At 51.7% G+C, this 16,593-nt stretch overlaps 1 protein-coding gene across 1 annotated transcript; it reads right to left on the bottom strand.

Annotated features, from left to right (window-relative positions):
• Positions 1–381: 381 nt before the first annotated feature.
• On the bottom strand, positions 382–4,259 carry EGR1 (early growth response 1). Its single transcript, XM_049649292.1, has 2 exons — positions 3,648–4,259; positions 382–2,942 (listed from the first exon to the last, which is right to left on the bottom strand). The coding sequence occupies exons 1-2, from the start codon at positions 3,946–3,948 to the stop codon at positions 1,612–1,614; spliced, it is 1,632 nt and encodes a 543-aa protein (XP_049505249.1). The 5' UTR covers positions 3,949–4,259; the 3' UTR covers positions 382–1,611.
• Positions 4,260–16,593: the final 12,334 nt, after the last annotated feature.

Genomic DNA, 16,593 nt, shown 5'->3' with positions numbered 1-16,593 from the left:
TCTACCTGTAGCCTTCTTCAGCTTTAATTAACCAAGTTAAGGTTCCAGTCTGCTAGACTAAGGAAAAGGCCCAGTATCAAGAGACCCACACACAGTTCTCAAAAAATTCACTCCAGTGACACACAGCGGGCACGACTTTGACTGGAATCTCCCTGTCTCCAGGGAGCCTGGCTGGCTCAGTCTGCAGAGCATGTGACTCTTGATCTCAGTGTTGTGAGTTCAAGCCCCATTTTGGCTGTAGAGATTACTTAAAAATAAAATCTTAAAAAACAAGAAAGGAATCTCCCTGTCTCTGTAAAAGCCCTTCAAAGCCCTCGATAAAGATGGCTACAAAAGGGCCGCCCCCTCTCCCACCCCAGGAAACACGCACCCAACCACAACTATTTTATTTTCCTTTTAATTTTTCTGAAGGATATACACCACATATCCCATGGGCAATAAAGCGCATTCAATGTGTTTATAAGCCAAACAGTCACTTTGTTTAAGCAAACACAAGTACAAAGTAAAATAAAACCACAAAATAATGAACTGCATGTTCATAACATACAAAAATCGCCGCCTACTCAGTAGGTAACTACAACATTCCAACTCCTGAATATATTTATAAATTTACATTTTCAGTTAAAAAAATAGACTTTTGAGAGTTCAGATTTTGTTTTAGATTTTGTTTTCTTACATTCTGGAGAACTGAGGCTCAGCTCAGCCCTCTTCCTTATTTTGCTCCCAAAGCCTCCCCCGAATCATCACTCCCTGCCCCCCTTAAGGCTAGAGGTGAGCACGTCCCTCACTACGGCATGAGTCAAGCTGTCAGCAAGGCGCAGCACACAAAAGGCACCAAGACGTGAAACTCCTTAAACCAAAAGGACGAAAAAAAAAAACTTTCCAAAAAAAGAAGAAAAACCAAACCGTATTTTGTCACATGTGAGAGTACAGTCGGGCAATATTTACAAAAAAGTTAACGGAACATCACTCTGACACATGCTCTGATTAATATCAAGGACTGCTGTTTCAAAAAAAGCTTCAAACTTAATCGTCACAGCATCATCACAAAATAAAGGATCACCGTTGGTTTGCTTGGCTTTTCTTTTTTTTTTTTTTTTCCAAAGTGAGGCCCTAACTCCAAATAATACAATAGAATATGCAAATTATCTTCACATCAAGAGTACCCCAAGAAAAACAAAATCCATGGCACAGACACTGTACAAGGGTGCAGGGCTGGGCTCTTACGGCCCAAACCGCATTTTGCCAACTTGATTTTCTAGCATTGAAGGGACCAGGGGGTCAGGCATACGATGGAGATGATACTGAAATGATATATTCAAAATCCATGCAAATCAAGTTCTTTGGAAAGAGGTGAAGAACTTGGACATGGCTGTTTCAGGCAGCTGAAGTCAAAGGGAGTAGGGACGGGGGAGGAAGGGCAAGCGGGCAGAGAGGATTGCAGGCCAATAGACCTTCCACGCAGACCCTGGGGTAGAGTAGAGGGGGAGGGTTTGGCTCTGAGAACCTCCATCTCACCTAAGAGGAACCCCCTCCTGTGGCCATCTCCTCCTGCTGTCCTAAGTCTCTTGTGTTTCTTTTTCTCCCTTTTCCTTTTTTCCCCCTTTCCCTTTAGCAAATTTCAATTGTCCTGGGAGAAAAGGTTGTTGTCATGTCCGAAAGCCCTGTTGAGGCGCTGAAGGAGTTGGTGACAGCCGAGGAAGGGAAGCTGCTGACTTGGGCTGGGAAAGCAGGGGGAACGGAGGAGTATGTGGTAGCCACTGAGGGTGAGGGGAAGCCACTGTGCACAGGGGATGGGTAGGTTGAGGAACCAGGAGAGGAGTAGGAGGTGGGCACAGGTGATGGATATGAGGTGGTGGCTGGGGACGGATAAGAGGTAGTAACTGGGGATGTGTAGGAGGTAGCCACCTGGGACGGGTAGGAAGAGAGGGAGGTGGTGGCAGAAGAAGCCACAACACCTTTGTCTGCCTTTTTGTCCTTCTGCCGCAAGTGGATCTTGGTATGCCTCTTGCGTTCATCACTCCTGGCAAATTTTCTCCCACAGATGTCGCAGGCGAAGGGCTTCTCGCCTGTGTGTGTGCGGATGTGGGTGGTGAGATGGTCACTGCGGCTGAAGTTGCGCATGCAGATGCGACACTGGAAGGGCTTCTGGCCAGTATGGATGCGAATGTGGCGGGTGAGCTCATCTGAGCGGGAGAAGCGGCGGTCACAGGACTCCACGGGGCAGGCATAGGGGCGTTCGTGGGGGGGCGTCTTGCTGGGCCGGTTGGGGTACTTGCGCATGCGGCTGGGTTTGATGAGCTGGGACTGGTAGGTGGTATTGAGGGCCTTCAAGTCCTGGGAGCCCGACTGTGTGGCAAAGGCCTTGATGGTAGACAGTGGAGTGAGTGAAGGCTGCTGGGTACGGCTTTCCAGGCCTTGGAAAGGCTTCTGGTCTGGGGTGCCCAGGCCCAGGTCCCCCTGCTGTTGTGGAAACAAATAGTCAGGGATCATGGGGACCTGGAAGCTACCCTTGGCAGCAGGGTAGGCAGGAGGCGGGTACTGGAGCGCGGTGCCTGCCGAGCCTGGAAAGGCCTGGCTTTGTGGCTCAGGGAAGATGTCAGTGTTAGGTGTGGGGAAAGTGGGTGCTGCTGAGTAAATGGGGCTGCTGTCATTGGACTGTACTGCACAGCTCAGGGGTGGGCTCTGAGAGGCAGAGGAGGAGGAGGAGGAGGCTGCTGGAGATGGTGCTGAAGATGAGGTGGCCGGTGGGTTGGTCATGCTCACGAGGCCGCTGACCAGGCTGAAGAGGGGCTCAGGCCACAAGGTGTTGCCACTGTTGGGTGCAGGCTCCAGAGAGAAGCGGCCAGTGTAGGTGATGGGGGGCAGCCGGGTGGTTTGGCTGGGGTAACTTGTCTCCACCAGAACCTTCTCGTTATTCAGAGAGATATCAGGAAAAGACTCTGGCAGGAGAGAGAGAGGGAGGAGGCCCGGTTACTGGAGAGCAATCACTGGAGGACGAGGACCCGAGCTGCCAGGCAAGAGGTCGGGCTGGCTACCATTGACTCCTGAGCTGGTTAATAATTGATAGCAGCAGATTGCAATGTTCCTGGACCCGCTCCAGCGGCAGAGCCCATTTCAACAACAGCTGACGCAAATACGGAGAATCCCCCTCCACTGCAGCTCACCGCGCTCCGCAGCGGCGGCTGCGCCACGGAGGGATTCCCGCCAGCAACCCCTCCGCCGCGGCTAGTGCGCGCCCCCTACCCCGGGCTGCCAGGACATCCCTGGGCACGGATCACGGCCCTTCCTTGGGCACAGGCGGCAAGCAACGCAAGGATGTCTGGAGAAAGGGGGGCGCAGCCCTGCTCTTCAAAACAAGCCCTCCCCCCTCCACCCACCCACGCAGCCCGAGCTCTCCATCCAAAACAGAAGCTCGCTCCTCTGCGCACCGCTAGGGACAAGGAGGGTGAGGGTGAGGTGGGTGTCCCCAGGTATCCCTCTAGCACATGACCCTAAGGATGCGAGGAAGGGAAGGGAAATCCCACTTGCATCCCTGAGGTCCAGGAGCACTGCTGCGGTGAAGGGGGCGCTGCAAGGCTGTGGGGAAGGATTGGATGCCAGGATGGTGGCGAAGGGGCTAATCCTCGGCGTCGGCCACCGCTTACCTGCGGTCAGGTGCTCGTAGGGCTGCTCGCCTGCCTCCCCCTGAGGGTTGAAGGCGCTGTTGCTGCTGGCGCTGCTGCCGCCCCCTCCACCTCCACCGCCCCCGCTGCTGCTGCTGCTGTTACCGCCGCTGCCCTCTGAGGCGCCGGCAGCACCGAGAAACTGGGGAGCCCCGTTGCTCAGCAGCATCATCTCCTCCAGCTTAGGGTAGTTGTCCATGGTGGGCGAGTGAGGAAAGGAGCCGAACGGGTCGGAGATCTGCAGCGGAGACATCAGCTGCATCTCGGCCTTGGCTGCGGCCATCCCGGACGGGCAGGCTGGAGAGCTGGTGTTGGGGCGGGTGGGCGCAGCCCGGAGCCGTGGCTGCGGGGGACACACTCTCGGGGGCCTGGCCGGGTCACATGCGGGACGCAGGGCACACTGTGGCGGGAGCAGGTGGGGCCTCTAGGCTCGCCCTCGCAGCCAGCGGGTGTGGACGCGGCGCTGCTACCGAGGCTGGGGCAGGGGCCGGTCCTGCGGCGGCGGAAGCTGGTGGCGATGGCAGCAGGCGGCGGCGGCGGCTCCCCAAGTTCTGCGCGCTGGGATCTCTCGCGACTCCCCAGATCCGCTTCTATTTGAAGGGTCTGGAACGCCACGGGCCCGCCTCCGTCGTGACGTACATGGCCATATAAGGGAAGCAGGAAGCCCTAATATGGCAAGACCGGCCGGGAGGACCCAGAGTGACGTGAAGCCCCCTATCCTAGAGCTGTGGGCACCGCCATCCCTCACCCCGGCCCCTGCGCGGACTCCTGGACCCTGGGCGTCTAGGCTTCGAGAAAGCTTAGGACTCAAGCCTCAGCTGGGGACTCCCGGACTCAGGCTGCCTCGGAGTTCCCAGCCTTGCCCCCGCCTCTTCCCTCCGCCTTCTTCCCTCCTCCCGGAGCCGGAAGCGGCCGGGCCATATCTGGCCGTTCCAAATAAGGCGCTGCCCAAATAAGGGTTGTTCCGGCGGGGGGATCCTTCCTGCTCCTTATATGGTGTTTCCGGGTCGTTGCTCGCTGCTCCCTGGTTGCCCCCCCTCCCCCTCCCCGGGAGCCAGAATGAGCGCAAGAGCTGGGGACGCCCTGGTGGAGGTCTCCGGGCGCGTAGCGCTTGGCGCATCGCGGCTCAGGCGACTCCCCAGCGGGGACTGGGCTGGGGAAGCCCGGGCCCGGGGCGGGGGCGAGGGCGAGTCGGCTCGGGGTTCTGCCACCGTCATCCAGGGCCCTCCCGCCCACCTCTGGGACCGTGGGAGCGGGGCGGGAGCTAAGGGGAGGAGCGGCTGGGCTGGCCGGGGCAGAGGCCGCCCAGGAGAGGCGGGGCATTGACCCCCCGGCCTTGACCAATGGCACGAAGCCATTCCAGATGTCATGGGGGAAACTGAGGCTAGGAAATACTCGCTAGGTGGTTCCCTAGGTCTCTTTGGGTTGCGGTGGGCCACCAGGAGCTTCTCAACCAGGAGCTGGTGGTCCTTGTGGTGGTGGGAGACTTTCCCACCTTTATCCAGAACAAATGGAGATGGGCGGGCAATGCGGCAATCTGAAAAGGAGGCTTCCCTATGGGCTGTCTGGGGACCCCTAGGCTGGCACCGAGAGGACCTGCTTAGCGGCCTGGTGCTGCCCCCTGGAGGTCCCCTCTCCAGCTCAGTTCCCCGGGCCCCGGGCCGAGTGGGCTCTTCCGCCGGCTTCGGGTTCCCCCTCCCTGCTCCTGTGCTGGGCGCGTAGCCAGGCCGGGGGAGCCTTAGACGCAGTGAGCGCGAACTGAGCAGGCGCCGCAGCCTGGGTTCTCCCTGCAGTCCCTGGGGAGCCGCCACCGCCGAGGCGCCCAGACTCCAGGCGGGATAACACTTCCCTCCCGGAGCCAGCCTAAGGGCGGGAGGGCGGGGGTGGGTAGGCGGGAACGATTCCCGCAGGTCTTCCAGGAGCAGGACGCGAATGGGGAAGCCCTTTCGGTCCCATCCCTACCCCCGCATTTAAATGCGCACCCCAAGAAAACAGGGATTCCGAGAGGGGAAGGCTCCTGCTCTAGCTCTCAATCCAGGGAGGTGCTGTTTTTCTGAATTTAAAAAGAAAGCACAAAATATTTGTGGAAGGAGGGTGCTGAGGACACAGGGACGGACGGGGGTAGGACTGGGGTCCTTGTGAACCCAAACAGGTCAGAGTCCTGGGGTTTAAATGGGAGGGGCAATAACTTTTGGGCTTCATCCTTCTCTATCCTCTACACACGCACACACGCATGCCAACACACACACAGGCACACACACACACATTTTCTTATAAAAATCTATTTAAGGAATCTAGCAATGAACCTGTGTGCTCTAAGTCTGAGCTCCCCAACCCAAATGGCTAGGGCGTGGTGAGAGGCCCACTCCTAATGCCTAACCGTGTTGTCCATTAGGGCCATGAGTGATGTACCTCCTCTGAGGCCTCCTGCCAGTCAGGGTCAGATGGCCTTGTGTCTGAATGCCATTCCCAGGTTGGGTATCTTGGCCAGGCTTTTTGTATCTCACTTTCTTCAACTGTAAAATAGAGCTAATGTTAATGATACCCACATGGAAGAATTGTTGTGAAAAATTGAAGCTTACATGGACTGACATCACTGAAGTCCCAAAGCACAGTTCCTGCCTTGGAATTACCATTCAATAAACAGTGACTATTGTTATTTTCAGGGGCTTTTGACCCACAGGGTCACCCACAATTCACCCACCCGTCTTCAGCCTCCAAGCAAACTCCAGTGATCCTTTTCTGAAAAACTGTGCAGAAAGGGAGAAACATTCCAATTCTAACACAGGGGACATTGTCCTGAAGAGCTAATCTGAATCTTTCTTGCTGAAGTAAAACATCACTTCCTAGAACAGAATTTTACAACCTTGTGTGTGTGACAGAATCACTTCTGGAGCTCTGGAAAAAAAAAGAAGAAGAAGTTTTACCTTAGACCTACTGAGTCATAATTTTTCTGACCTTGTGAGTGCCAGAACTGAACTGAGTGGATTCCTCATCTTAGGATCCTCCTTCTGTCCCTGGGGAGCTGCCCAGATCCCAAGAGCACAGCCAGAACAAACCAATTCCCCTATGATTCTCATGTGGAAGTTGACCTAAGTTATCTTCAGATCCTCACTGAAGCTGGGCAATGGAAATCCTTATAGTCTATATCTTTTGTTTTGCTTATGTAACATCAATTCCCCTCTCTTTTCATAATTGTTCCCCAGACAACGGTTTCTTTTGGGGAACCACTCCAGTCCATGTGGTTGGAGGAAGACAACCCTGTTCTAGACCTAGGAGTGGGTATGTCACCCACACCTGGCCATCCATCTAGAATGCTCCATCCTAGGACCATTCCATGTCCCTAGCCAGAGCAACTGAGTTAGGATGGGCACATGACCCAAACAAGGCTAATGAAAAGCACTTCTGGGATTTTTTCTGGAACTCTTGAAAAAGGGCAATTCTCTCTCTGATGGTACTAAGCCAATGGAATGTAAGCCTGGAGGCCATCTTGCCATGAGGACTGGAAAGCCTACCTGAAAATGAAGCCAATGCAGAGGAAAACATAGAAGGCTTCTACATACAGAGAGTAAGTCTTTGGATACAGCCTGAGGTTTTTAGTTATGCAGGCCAATGCATTTCTTTTTGATTTAATAAAATAGGCTCCTTTCAGTTTCTGTTACTCACAATCCAGCAGTTTCTGATTAATACACCCATTTTCCATGACAACAAAGAACTTTTCTGAGGACTTTCTGTGGGCAAGGATTAGGAAGGCCTATGGCATACACCCCGGCCTCTAAGAAGCTTACAGTTAGGTAAAAGAAGACTGGATTCCATGTTGCAAGAGAATTAAGAATAGGAAGCAGCCCTGTTAGCCTCCAAATGTCAGTTGTGCTGAAGAACACAGAAGATAAGAGGAGGCAGAGATTCCAGGGAAGGGGACAAAGATGATAAAAAGATTTTAGAGGAGAGCGAACATGAGAAGAACCAAACGTTGTGGTGAGGAAGTGAAGCACTTTCAGACCAGGGTTGGGGGGAGGTTGGCCAGAACAGTCCTTGTGTGATCTGCCTGGAAAAAATGAGCTAAGGGGCACCTGGGTGGTTCAGTTGGTTAAGTGTCTGACTTTGGCTCAGGACACCATCACATGGTTGGTGAGTTTGAGCCCTGTATTGTGCTCTCTGCTGTCAGCTTCAGATCCTCTGTTTCCCTCTCTCTCTGCCCCTCTCTGGCTTTCCCCCCCCCCTCTCTCTCTCTCACACACACACACACACAAATAAACATTCAGGGGCACCTGGGTGGCTCAATTGGTAAAGCATCTGACTCTTGGTTTTGGCTAAGGTCATAATCTCACAGTTTCATGAGTTTGAGCCCCACGTTGGGCTCTGTGCTGGCAGCATGGAGCCTGCTTGGGATTCTCTTTCTCCCTCTCTCTCAGACCCTCCCCCACTCACCCTGTCTCTGTCTCTCTAAAAATAAATAAATAAACTTTAATTAATAAATAAATATTTTTTTTTAAAGCGTTAGAGTAGAGAGGGTTTCAATTGGGACATAGCAGGAGGTAAGGCTGAGTAAAACATTCATTTACAAAAAAACACATTGATTTATTTTTTAAAAGGTTTATTGGCCCTTGCTTGTATCAGAAACAATTCTAAGTCTTGGGGATTCTGCAATGAAGAAAGCAGATGGAGTTATGCCCTCTTGGAAACTGCTATTCAGTGACACAAGTAAACAACTATGTAAATAAAAAGGATGATTTCAGATTATGGTAAGTAAAACATACTAGAGAGGTGAGGGAAGCATCTCAGAAGAGGTGACATTTATGCAGAGACATAAAGGATGAGAGGAAACCAACTGTGCATAGAGGAGTGTGGTGGGGAGGGCATTCCAGGCAAAGGGGACAGCTGTGCAAAGGCCTCAGGAGGGAAAGGCTGCGATCAGTCTAGGGCCTCAAGCTAAGGTATGGGCAGTGAGAATGTTTAGGGCTCAACTGTACCCCTCCACCCTCTTCTCCCTTATTCTGCCCTCTATAGCTCATACAGAGGAGGAGGTATCATTTTCTACCCTGCTCTGCCTTCATGGTATACGCCCCTGAAGAGCACTGAGAGGAGCGGGCTCAAAGCCCCTACACACTGCACAGACCTTAGCCCTCTCTCTGACTGGGAAACCAGTGAGAAGGAGGGTCTGAGAGTCTTCTCCCTGGATAGAGTTATGCTCTGGGCCTGCCTTCTCAGCAATACAGCTGGAAGCATCTAGGTTATCCCCATTCTCTTCTGTCTTCTGGGCAATGGCACACCCCTGGTTGCTCTCATGGGTGGGGGCTGGGGGAGGACTGGAAGGTGAGGAGGAGACAGAGTGAAAAGAACTGACCCCTCCCAAGGAGCCAAATCTCAGGTGGGCTTTTGAGCACCTACCTAACTTGTGACCAACAAACCTGACAACCAGCCTGGGTTCTAATGGAAATGAAACTGGGGGTAAACAAGACTCAGAGTCACTCTTGCACCCTGACCTGGGATCTACAGGGTTTCCAGGAGCATTAGGGATGAGTGTGGGACTCTCACACCTTGCATCCTGGGTGACTGGTGCCAGAAGCCCTGGAAAAGGTGAGAAGCTCTTGGAAGGGGTGCAGGTCTGGGCTGCCGTCTACACTCCGACTTTCCTTGCAAGCAGGAGAGGAGTAGGGAACAGAGGTGAGAGCAGAACTGAGCTTGCCCAGGGCATCTGGGGCTCCAAGCAAAAGCCAGTGGGAATCACTATGTCTCAGAAACTTGACCCATTGTTGAGCACCCAGCATCTGTCAGAGGAAAACAAGCCCCATTTTCCACTGCCACTTCCTCCTCCTCAACCCCGACTACGTCAGCACCCACATGTGCTGCTCAGATCGTGGTTTGCCACTGCTGTGGCCAGCCTGGGGCTCAGGAAGTGACTCTCCCTTCAGTTCCGTCTGGGGTGCCTGTCACACTTTCCGATGCCTGATGGGTTCTGCCGGAAATATGGAGGGCCTGGCCTTCAATAGGTCTGGGTACAGCTCTACTCCCACCCTGTGAAGGAAGGGTTGTGAGAGGTGAGGAGAAACCTCTGGAGAGGCCAGATCTGGTGGGGGGTCGAATGAGGGGACAGAAAGTGCACTGACAGAAGAGGAGAAATGGAGACATGAAGAATGACCAGGGGAGATGAAAGAGAAAATCCCCTTGAGGTGTTGGAGTGTGAAGCCATTGTATTTTGCTCCAGTTACAGGTGGGGAAACCGGGTGCCAGAGGAAAACCCTGACTCCTAAGCCAGGTGGAGAAGGGCATGTTCTTTTTTTTTTTTTAATGTTTTTTTAAATGTTTATTTATTTTAAGAGAGAGCGTAGGAGGGGCAGAAAGAGATGGGGAGAGAGATCCCAAGCAGACTCCATGCTGTCAGGGCTCAATCCCGAGAATGTTGCGATCACGACCTGAGCTAAAACCAAGGGCCAGATGTTTAACTGACAGGTGCCCAGAGAGGGGCAAGTTCTAAGAAGGGCTCATGGAGAGTGATGCTGAGGCCTGAGGCACAGGGGCCCCTGGCTCTGAAGAGGGTACCTGGCATGCTCGGGGTGGGTTCTAGGAGCTTCAGGAAAGGGACATGGAGGATTTGGCCAAGATTAGGGGATCTGCCTGAGAGAGCTGGGGTCTGTGTTGCCATCCTCAGAGTCTGGCTGATGGGTTGTGTGCCAGACACAGGTTAGGTCTAAAGTGGAGACACTAAAGCATAATAATTTGGCACAGAGCATCTGTTTTGGGCAGAGGGAGAGGGTGAACACTCAGATAGGGCTCTCCTGGTCCTTTCTGCCTCAGAGTAACCTGCAGATGCAGAAAGAGGCTGCTGTCCTTGGACATCAGTCTCTCTGCCCTGTGCTGTGTGGATCCTCTCCCAGGCTTGGGGCTGTCAAGACCCTGGACTTACAGGACAATTTGGCCGGTGGTGGATTCTTTGCTCTCCTCACCCCTCTGCTGAGTGTGCAGCAAAGCTGGCTGCAGAAATCTCTGGAAGCGTGTTGGGCAGGCAGAGGGAGGGGAGCGTTACATAAGAGCCCACTGATGTGCAGGAAGTCTGGAGCAGCCTTTAGATGAGAGAGGCAGTGTTCCCATCCAGCCTAGAAAAGCAGGAATAGCAACGGCGGTTATTTCTGGCCCCTCACCGCCGCCCAGCCCAGCGCCGGGGGTGCTCAGCTTCATGGTGGGTGAGCTTGGACTCTGTAGACCTGGTGGGAGGGGGAGGGAAGTAGGGGACAGGCAGCCCCTGGGGTTGTGTCACTGTGGCACTGGCCTCACCCCCTACCCCAAAATACCAGGATGCAGCCATGAGCTGTGGGTGCTTGTTTTTTTTTATTCTTCTTAACATCTAGCTGCATTCTCTACCCCCACCTCACCCATAAGACACATTTACAATGTGACAGGCTCTGTGCTAAACATTTGACAGACATTTGTATTCACAATACCTCATGAAGTAGGTACTATTCTCACCCCCATGTCATTGATGAGGAAGGGGGCTCAGAGAGGGCAGGTGACTTGATTAAGGTCAGAAAGCTGAGCAATGGGGGAGCCAGGATTCCAATCCAGATAGTCTGGCTTCAGAACCTCTGGCTGAAACCAAAGTCATACCAAGAACAACATGTTCTCTGGGGTTCCAGAATGAACTGGACAAAGCTTTCACCCCTAGGGATTCTTTATTTGTATTTATTTATTTATTTATTTATTTATTTTAAACATTTTAACATTTATTTATTATTTTTGAGAGAGAGAGAGAGAGAATGAGCAGGGGAGGGGCAGAGAGAGAGAGGGAGACACAGAATCTGAAGCAGGCTCCAGCCTCTGATCTGTCGGCGCAGAGCATGACATGGGGCTTGAACTCAGACCTTGAGATCACGACCTGAATCAAAGTTGGATGCTTAACCAACTGAGCCACCCAGGCACCCCCACCCTCCAGGGATTCTTGAGTCAAGTCGAGTAGGGCAGACAGACATGTGAACAGACCATTTCAACAGTTACTTATCAAACATCTGCTCCTCTAGGTATTAAAGATACAAAAAGAAGTAAAAAGGTGACTCCTCTTTTGCAGTTTGTAGTCTGGGTGTGGGAGACAGACAGATAAACAGGCAATCACAACAGTGTGAAATGTGCTATCATAGGGGAAGCTTAGTGACTGTGGAACCCCTAATCATCTCCTACCCACCGAAGTGCTTCCCAGGCAGTTGGGGAGCCAACTGGCCATTTTGCAGGAGGCTGGGTGGGGAGTGCTGGTGGGGAGACCAGGCAGGAAATCATGTAGTCATCTAGGAGAGAGGGTGAGGTCTGGATGCATCAGTACCAGCTATCACACACTCCCTTCAGGTGCCACCCAGTCAGACACAGAGAGCAAGAAAATTTGACACCCAAATTTACTGACAGGCAGCTCAGCCCAAAGGTGCATACATCCCTTTTCCTTGGTACAGTGGCCACAGGGAAGTGGGAGAGGCTGGATGGAAGGGTCTTCTCTTTTTCCCTTCTCTAACCATCCCCTTATCTACTACACCCATATAAGAACCCTGTTTAGGGCAAAGTCAAAAGAAGTGACTGAAGAGGATGCTGGAATCCAGAGCCAGGAAGAAGAACTTCCCTCCAGATTATCATACTGATAAGAAGAGATAAGAGGTAGGCAGAGTTAGCTCCTATCCTTAGGAATACCCCAGAGGGTTCTTCTCTGTACTCCAGGCAGAAGCAGCATTTCTGTCCCTGTGAGTAAGGGGAGGGGTCTTTTGAACTTCTAGGACTCAGTTTCCCTCTGGTCATGCCTCAGAGAGTCATCATGGCAGGGTGACAGTCTTCAAGCCAACATTGGACTCAGTGCCTTCTTAAAAAATGTATTGCAGTAAAATATATACGCCATAGGGGTACTTGAGTGGCTCAGTCGGTTAAGTGTCCGACTCTTAAGTCTGACCTGAGTTTTCAGCTCAGGTCATGATCTCATGGTTCGTGGGATCAAGCCCTGTGTCATCAGGCTTTATGCTGACAGCTCAGAGCCTGCTTGGGATTCTCTTTCTCCCTCTCTCTCTGCCCCTCCCCTGCTTGTGCTGTCTCTCTCTCAAAATAAAATAAAATAAAATAAAATAAAATAAAATAAAGACATTTATAAAATATACATACCATAATATTTACCATTTTAATCATTTTTTGAAACCTAAACTCTATGCCCAACGTGGGGCTTGAACTCAGGACTCGGAGATAAAGAGGCGCAGGCTCCGCCAACCAAGCTGGCTAGGCATCCCACCAGTTTAACCATTTTTTTAAAGTGTACAATTCACTGACATTAAGTACACTCACAATGTTGTGCAACCATCACTTTCATCCATCTCCAGAACTTTTTCATCTTCCTGAAGAGAAACTCTGTACCCATCCTGCTCCCTCACACCACTGCCTAGTAACCTCTATTATAGTTTCTGTCTTGATGAATTTGTCTATTCTAGGTACTACATGTAAGTGGAATCATAATATTTGCCCTTTTTTGACTGCCTTATCTCACTTTGCATAATGTTTTTGAGCTTTGTCCATGTTGCAGCATGTGTCATAACTTCATTCCTTCCTAAGGCTGAATAATATTCCATTGTATGTATATACCACATTCTGTTTAATCCTTCATCTGTTGATGGACATTTAGACCATTTCCACCTCTTGTTTTGTTTTGTTTTAAGTTTATTTATTTGTTTTTCATGAGCACAGGAGTGGCAGAGAGAGAAGGAGAGAGAGAAAGAATACCAAACAGGCTCCAAACTGCCAGCATGGAGCCCAACGTGGGGCTCAAACTCATGACCCATGAGATCATGACCTGAGCTGAAATGAAGAGCTGGATGCTTAACCGCCTGAGACAGCCAGGCGCCACTGTTCCCACCTTTTCACTCTCGTGAATAACACTGCTATGAATATTAGTGGGCAAGTACCTGCAGACTGTTTTTATTCATCATCCACTTCAGCTATCAAAAGAGGGATTAAAGTTAGATTTAAGAAGGACTTCCTGATTTTGTACTACCAGTGACCAAAGCAGCAGCATCTCCCTCTTTTCATAGTTTTAATAACCACAATCTCTGCCTCCCTTAATCCTACCCCTAGACTGGGGGAATGCCCGGAATGGCTGCACTTGTATGGGAAAGAGGCTTAATAAGGGTCACTCTGGGGTCATAGCTGTAGATGGTTTATTTTTAGGAGCTGGGTGGTAAGAGTTTCATTGTCTTCCCTTAGGCTATGGGTATGTTTGCCACCATTCCCCACCCCACACCCAACTTTCTCCTTTCCCTGGCAAATCCAGGCTGTCTCCCTTTTTCTCTCCCAGGCTAAATTAGGAGTGTGAAGCTGCTCTTCTTCCCAATTTAGCTTTTGAATTAAAGTGAGAACTGAATGTGGCTGGAAAGCTGACTCCCATCTGTGTGTGTGAGAGAGAAAGGAGAGCAAATGAGCATGAACACATGCAGGAGAAGTGAGAGCAAGGGAGGCTGATCTGGGCTGCTGCTGTTTAGTGCAGACACCCATCCTCCGGTGCAGGCAAACAGCTCAGTCAAGAGAGACGGTGAAGTTTGAAGGTTGATGTTTTTTTCAGGAGTGGAAAAGCACTACAGGACATCATTAGAACATTCCGCAAAAATGTGCCGAGTGCTTGTTGTGTGCCCGGACCCCTGCTAGATGCTGGGGAAACCGTGGTGCACCAGGTAGACCCACTCACTGCCTATGCCCTGGCTTTCAGTCTGGTGGGGAAACAGGCAATGACCAAACAGGGGGAGGTGTTGGGGAGGAAGAGCAGAATGCCACAGGGACCGGGATAGGATGGGGCAGGGACGTCACTTCTAAACTGAGACTTGAAGTGTATGCAGCAGCTGACCAAGTGGAGCAGAACTAGAGTGCCTAGGCCGAGGGCATTGTGCATGCAAAGATCTGAGTGTGCCTAGCTTCTGCCAAGGAGGGCCCTGGCATCGGGTGAGTCAGGCTCAACAGGGCTCAAGAGTTTCTACCTGCTCCTCCTCTCCCCTACCCTTCTTCCAGGGAGAACAAAACTAGATGACAGTGACTTGGACCAGAGAAGTCTGGGAGCATGTGAGTCCTTCTGTTCATGCTTTAAACAGTCAACCTGGGGGACAGGGAACCTGCAGTTCTCCTTCTGAGATCCTGCTCAGAGAGCTGGACCTGGAAGGTCCAAGATGGACATGGAACAGAGGAAATGGGATCTCTTTGTCTTGAGACAAAAGTATCAGGAAGGGTCTCTGCTTTGTTTAGCTTACCTGACTCTTCCCAGGTTGGAGGTTGCTGGCTGAGTCCTCATCTTACTTGATGGGAATGAGTCATGATTCTGGCTGAGATGGGAACAGGTTGAAATCTTGGCAAAGAAAGACCCCCTCTTGGCAGAGATAGAAAAGAGCTCTCTGGTGGCCATGCATTTCTCTGTCAGCTCTCAAATTCCCCAATGACAGGCACAGCTAAGGGATGCTAGTGTAAAACTCACCATCAATATTTCAGGCAGCATTATTTATTGATCACTCATCTGGCTGGGACAAAAGGAGAGGGTAATTCATTAGGGATGCAGGGCTGGTGGGGTCAGTTTGGGAAGGAGGTCAGGGAAAGGTAGGTTACTAAGGAGGCCCAACCTTGGCTCTTGTAGAAGTACCTTGGGATTCCAGAATTTGGAAATTAGGGTCTTTTTTTCTCCTTTTTAAATCTCATAGTGGATCAGATAAAATAAGGGAAGGGACAGGAAACACAAACACTTGGGCCTGGCCTGGGACTGTCACTATGGCCATCAGGGAAATAATATCCAGAAGAGTCCTGCAGTCAGGCGAGCTGCCATCCCTCTGGGCCTAGCCTGCCTCTCCCAAGTTCCCCACCCCTTGCCACCTGTTGGGTTCCTCTCCTCACCTGACCTCGAAATTAGCTCCAGTGGCCTTGTTGATGTCATTTCAGAAACTCATGTTGGGTCCCTTGGGCTGCAGGACCCTCCCAGAGTCAGCTTGTCACCTTCCCTGCTTCTAGGACAGTGCCTGATTCTCACCAAAAGGGAGTACCTGCCCTTTGGGCCTGACGTTCTCCTGGGGAGTGTGCAGGGGGTGGTACACAATCTGGGTTTAGGAAGTAATTGCTTGAAAATCCATAGTTGTTCCATGCACCTGCAAGAATGTTTTCTTCATGAACCTACAACTCCAGCGAGTGGGGCATGAGACACCCTGCTCACCAGACCATAAGGCTGACTGACAGCAGGAAAAGATTCTCCCCTTCAAGGGCTGGGAATCCCACACTGGGAGTGAGCTGCGCCACCTAGTGGGCTTTTTCCCCCCTCCTTGCTGGTATCCCTCCTACCCATCCCTGCCTCCAGCCCAGATATGGGACAAGTTGTCAGGCAGAACCCAAATGGCTCTAATACTAAAGTGCCCTCCTCCACCAGACAGGCCTATCTCAGCTCAGAGAGGGAAAAACTAGAGGAATTTGGGAGGGAAATGATCACGAAATGGCTGAAATTTAAGGCAGTGGGGAAGCCAGCAGTGGCTTCGGCCTGCCTCTTCCTATTACAGTCTCTCCCTATTATCATGGATGCCACTGATACAGTGTCCATGGCCTAGAGCCCTTGGATCCACTCCCTCCTCTGCCAACCCCCTTTCCTCCAGGCTGAGCAAGACTGGGCTCAGCTCTGTTGATCAAGGAAGAACTGGCACAGGCTGGAGCTGCTGGCTTTCCTCTGACATCACAGCCTGGAAATCCCATTTTAAGCAGGTTCTTTGGGTGTGGGACACACACAAGAAAGAGAGGGGGAGCCAGCTGAAGCAGCTCCAGCCATGAGGACATTCTATCCAGGGACCTCAGGCCTGGAGGGCTGTCCAGTGTCCCCCAGCACGGTGGGACAGAGGGCTAGACCTTAGCTCCCACTCAAAAGCTAATATCTCTCAATGCTCACTGGGGACCCAGGGAGTGAACA

Source organism: Panthera uncia (assembly GCF_023721935.1).
Source record: "Panthera uncia isolate 11264 chromosome A1 unlocalized genomic scaffold, Puncia_PCG_1.0 HiC_scaffold_17, whole genome shotgun sequence".
Classification (NCBI taxonomy): Eukaryota; Metazoa; Chordata; class Mammalia; order Carnivora; family Felidae; genus Panthera; species Panthera uncia.
Note: the sequence above shows the minus strand (reverse complement) of the source record. Positions and strands in the feature narration are given on the sequence as shown.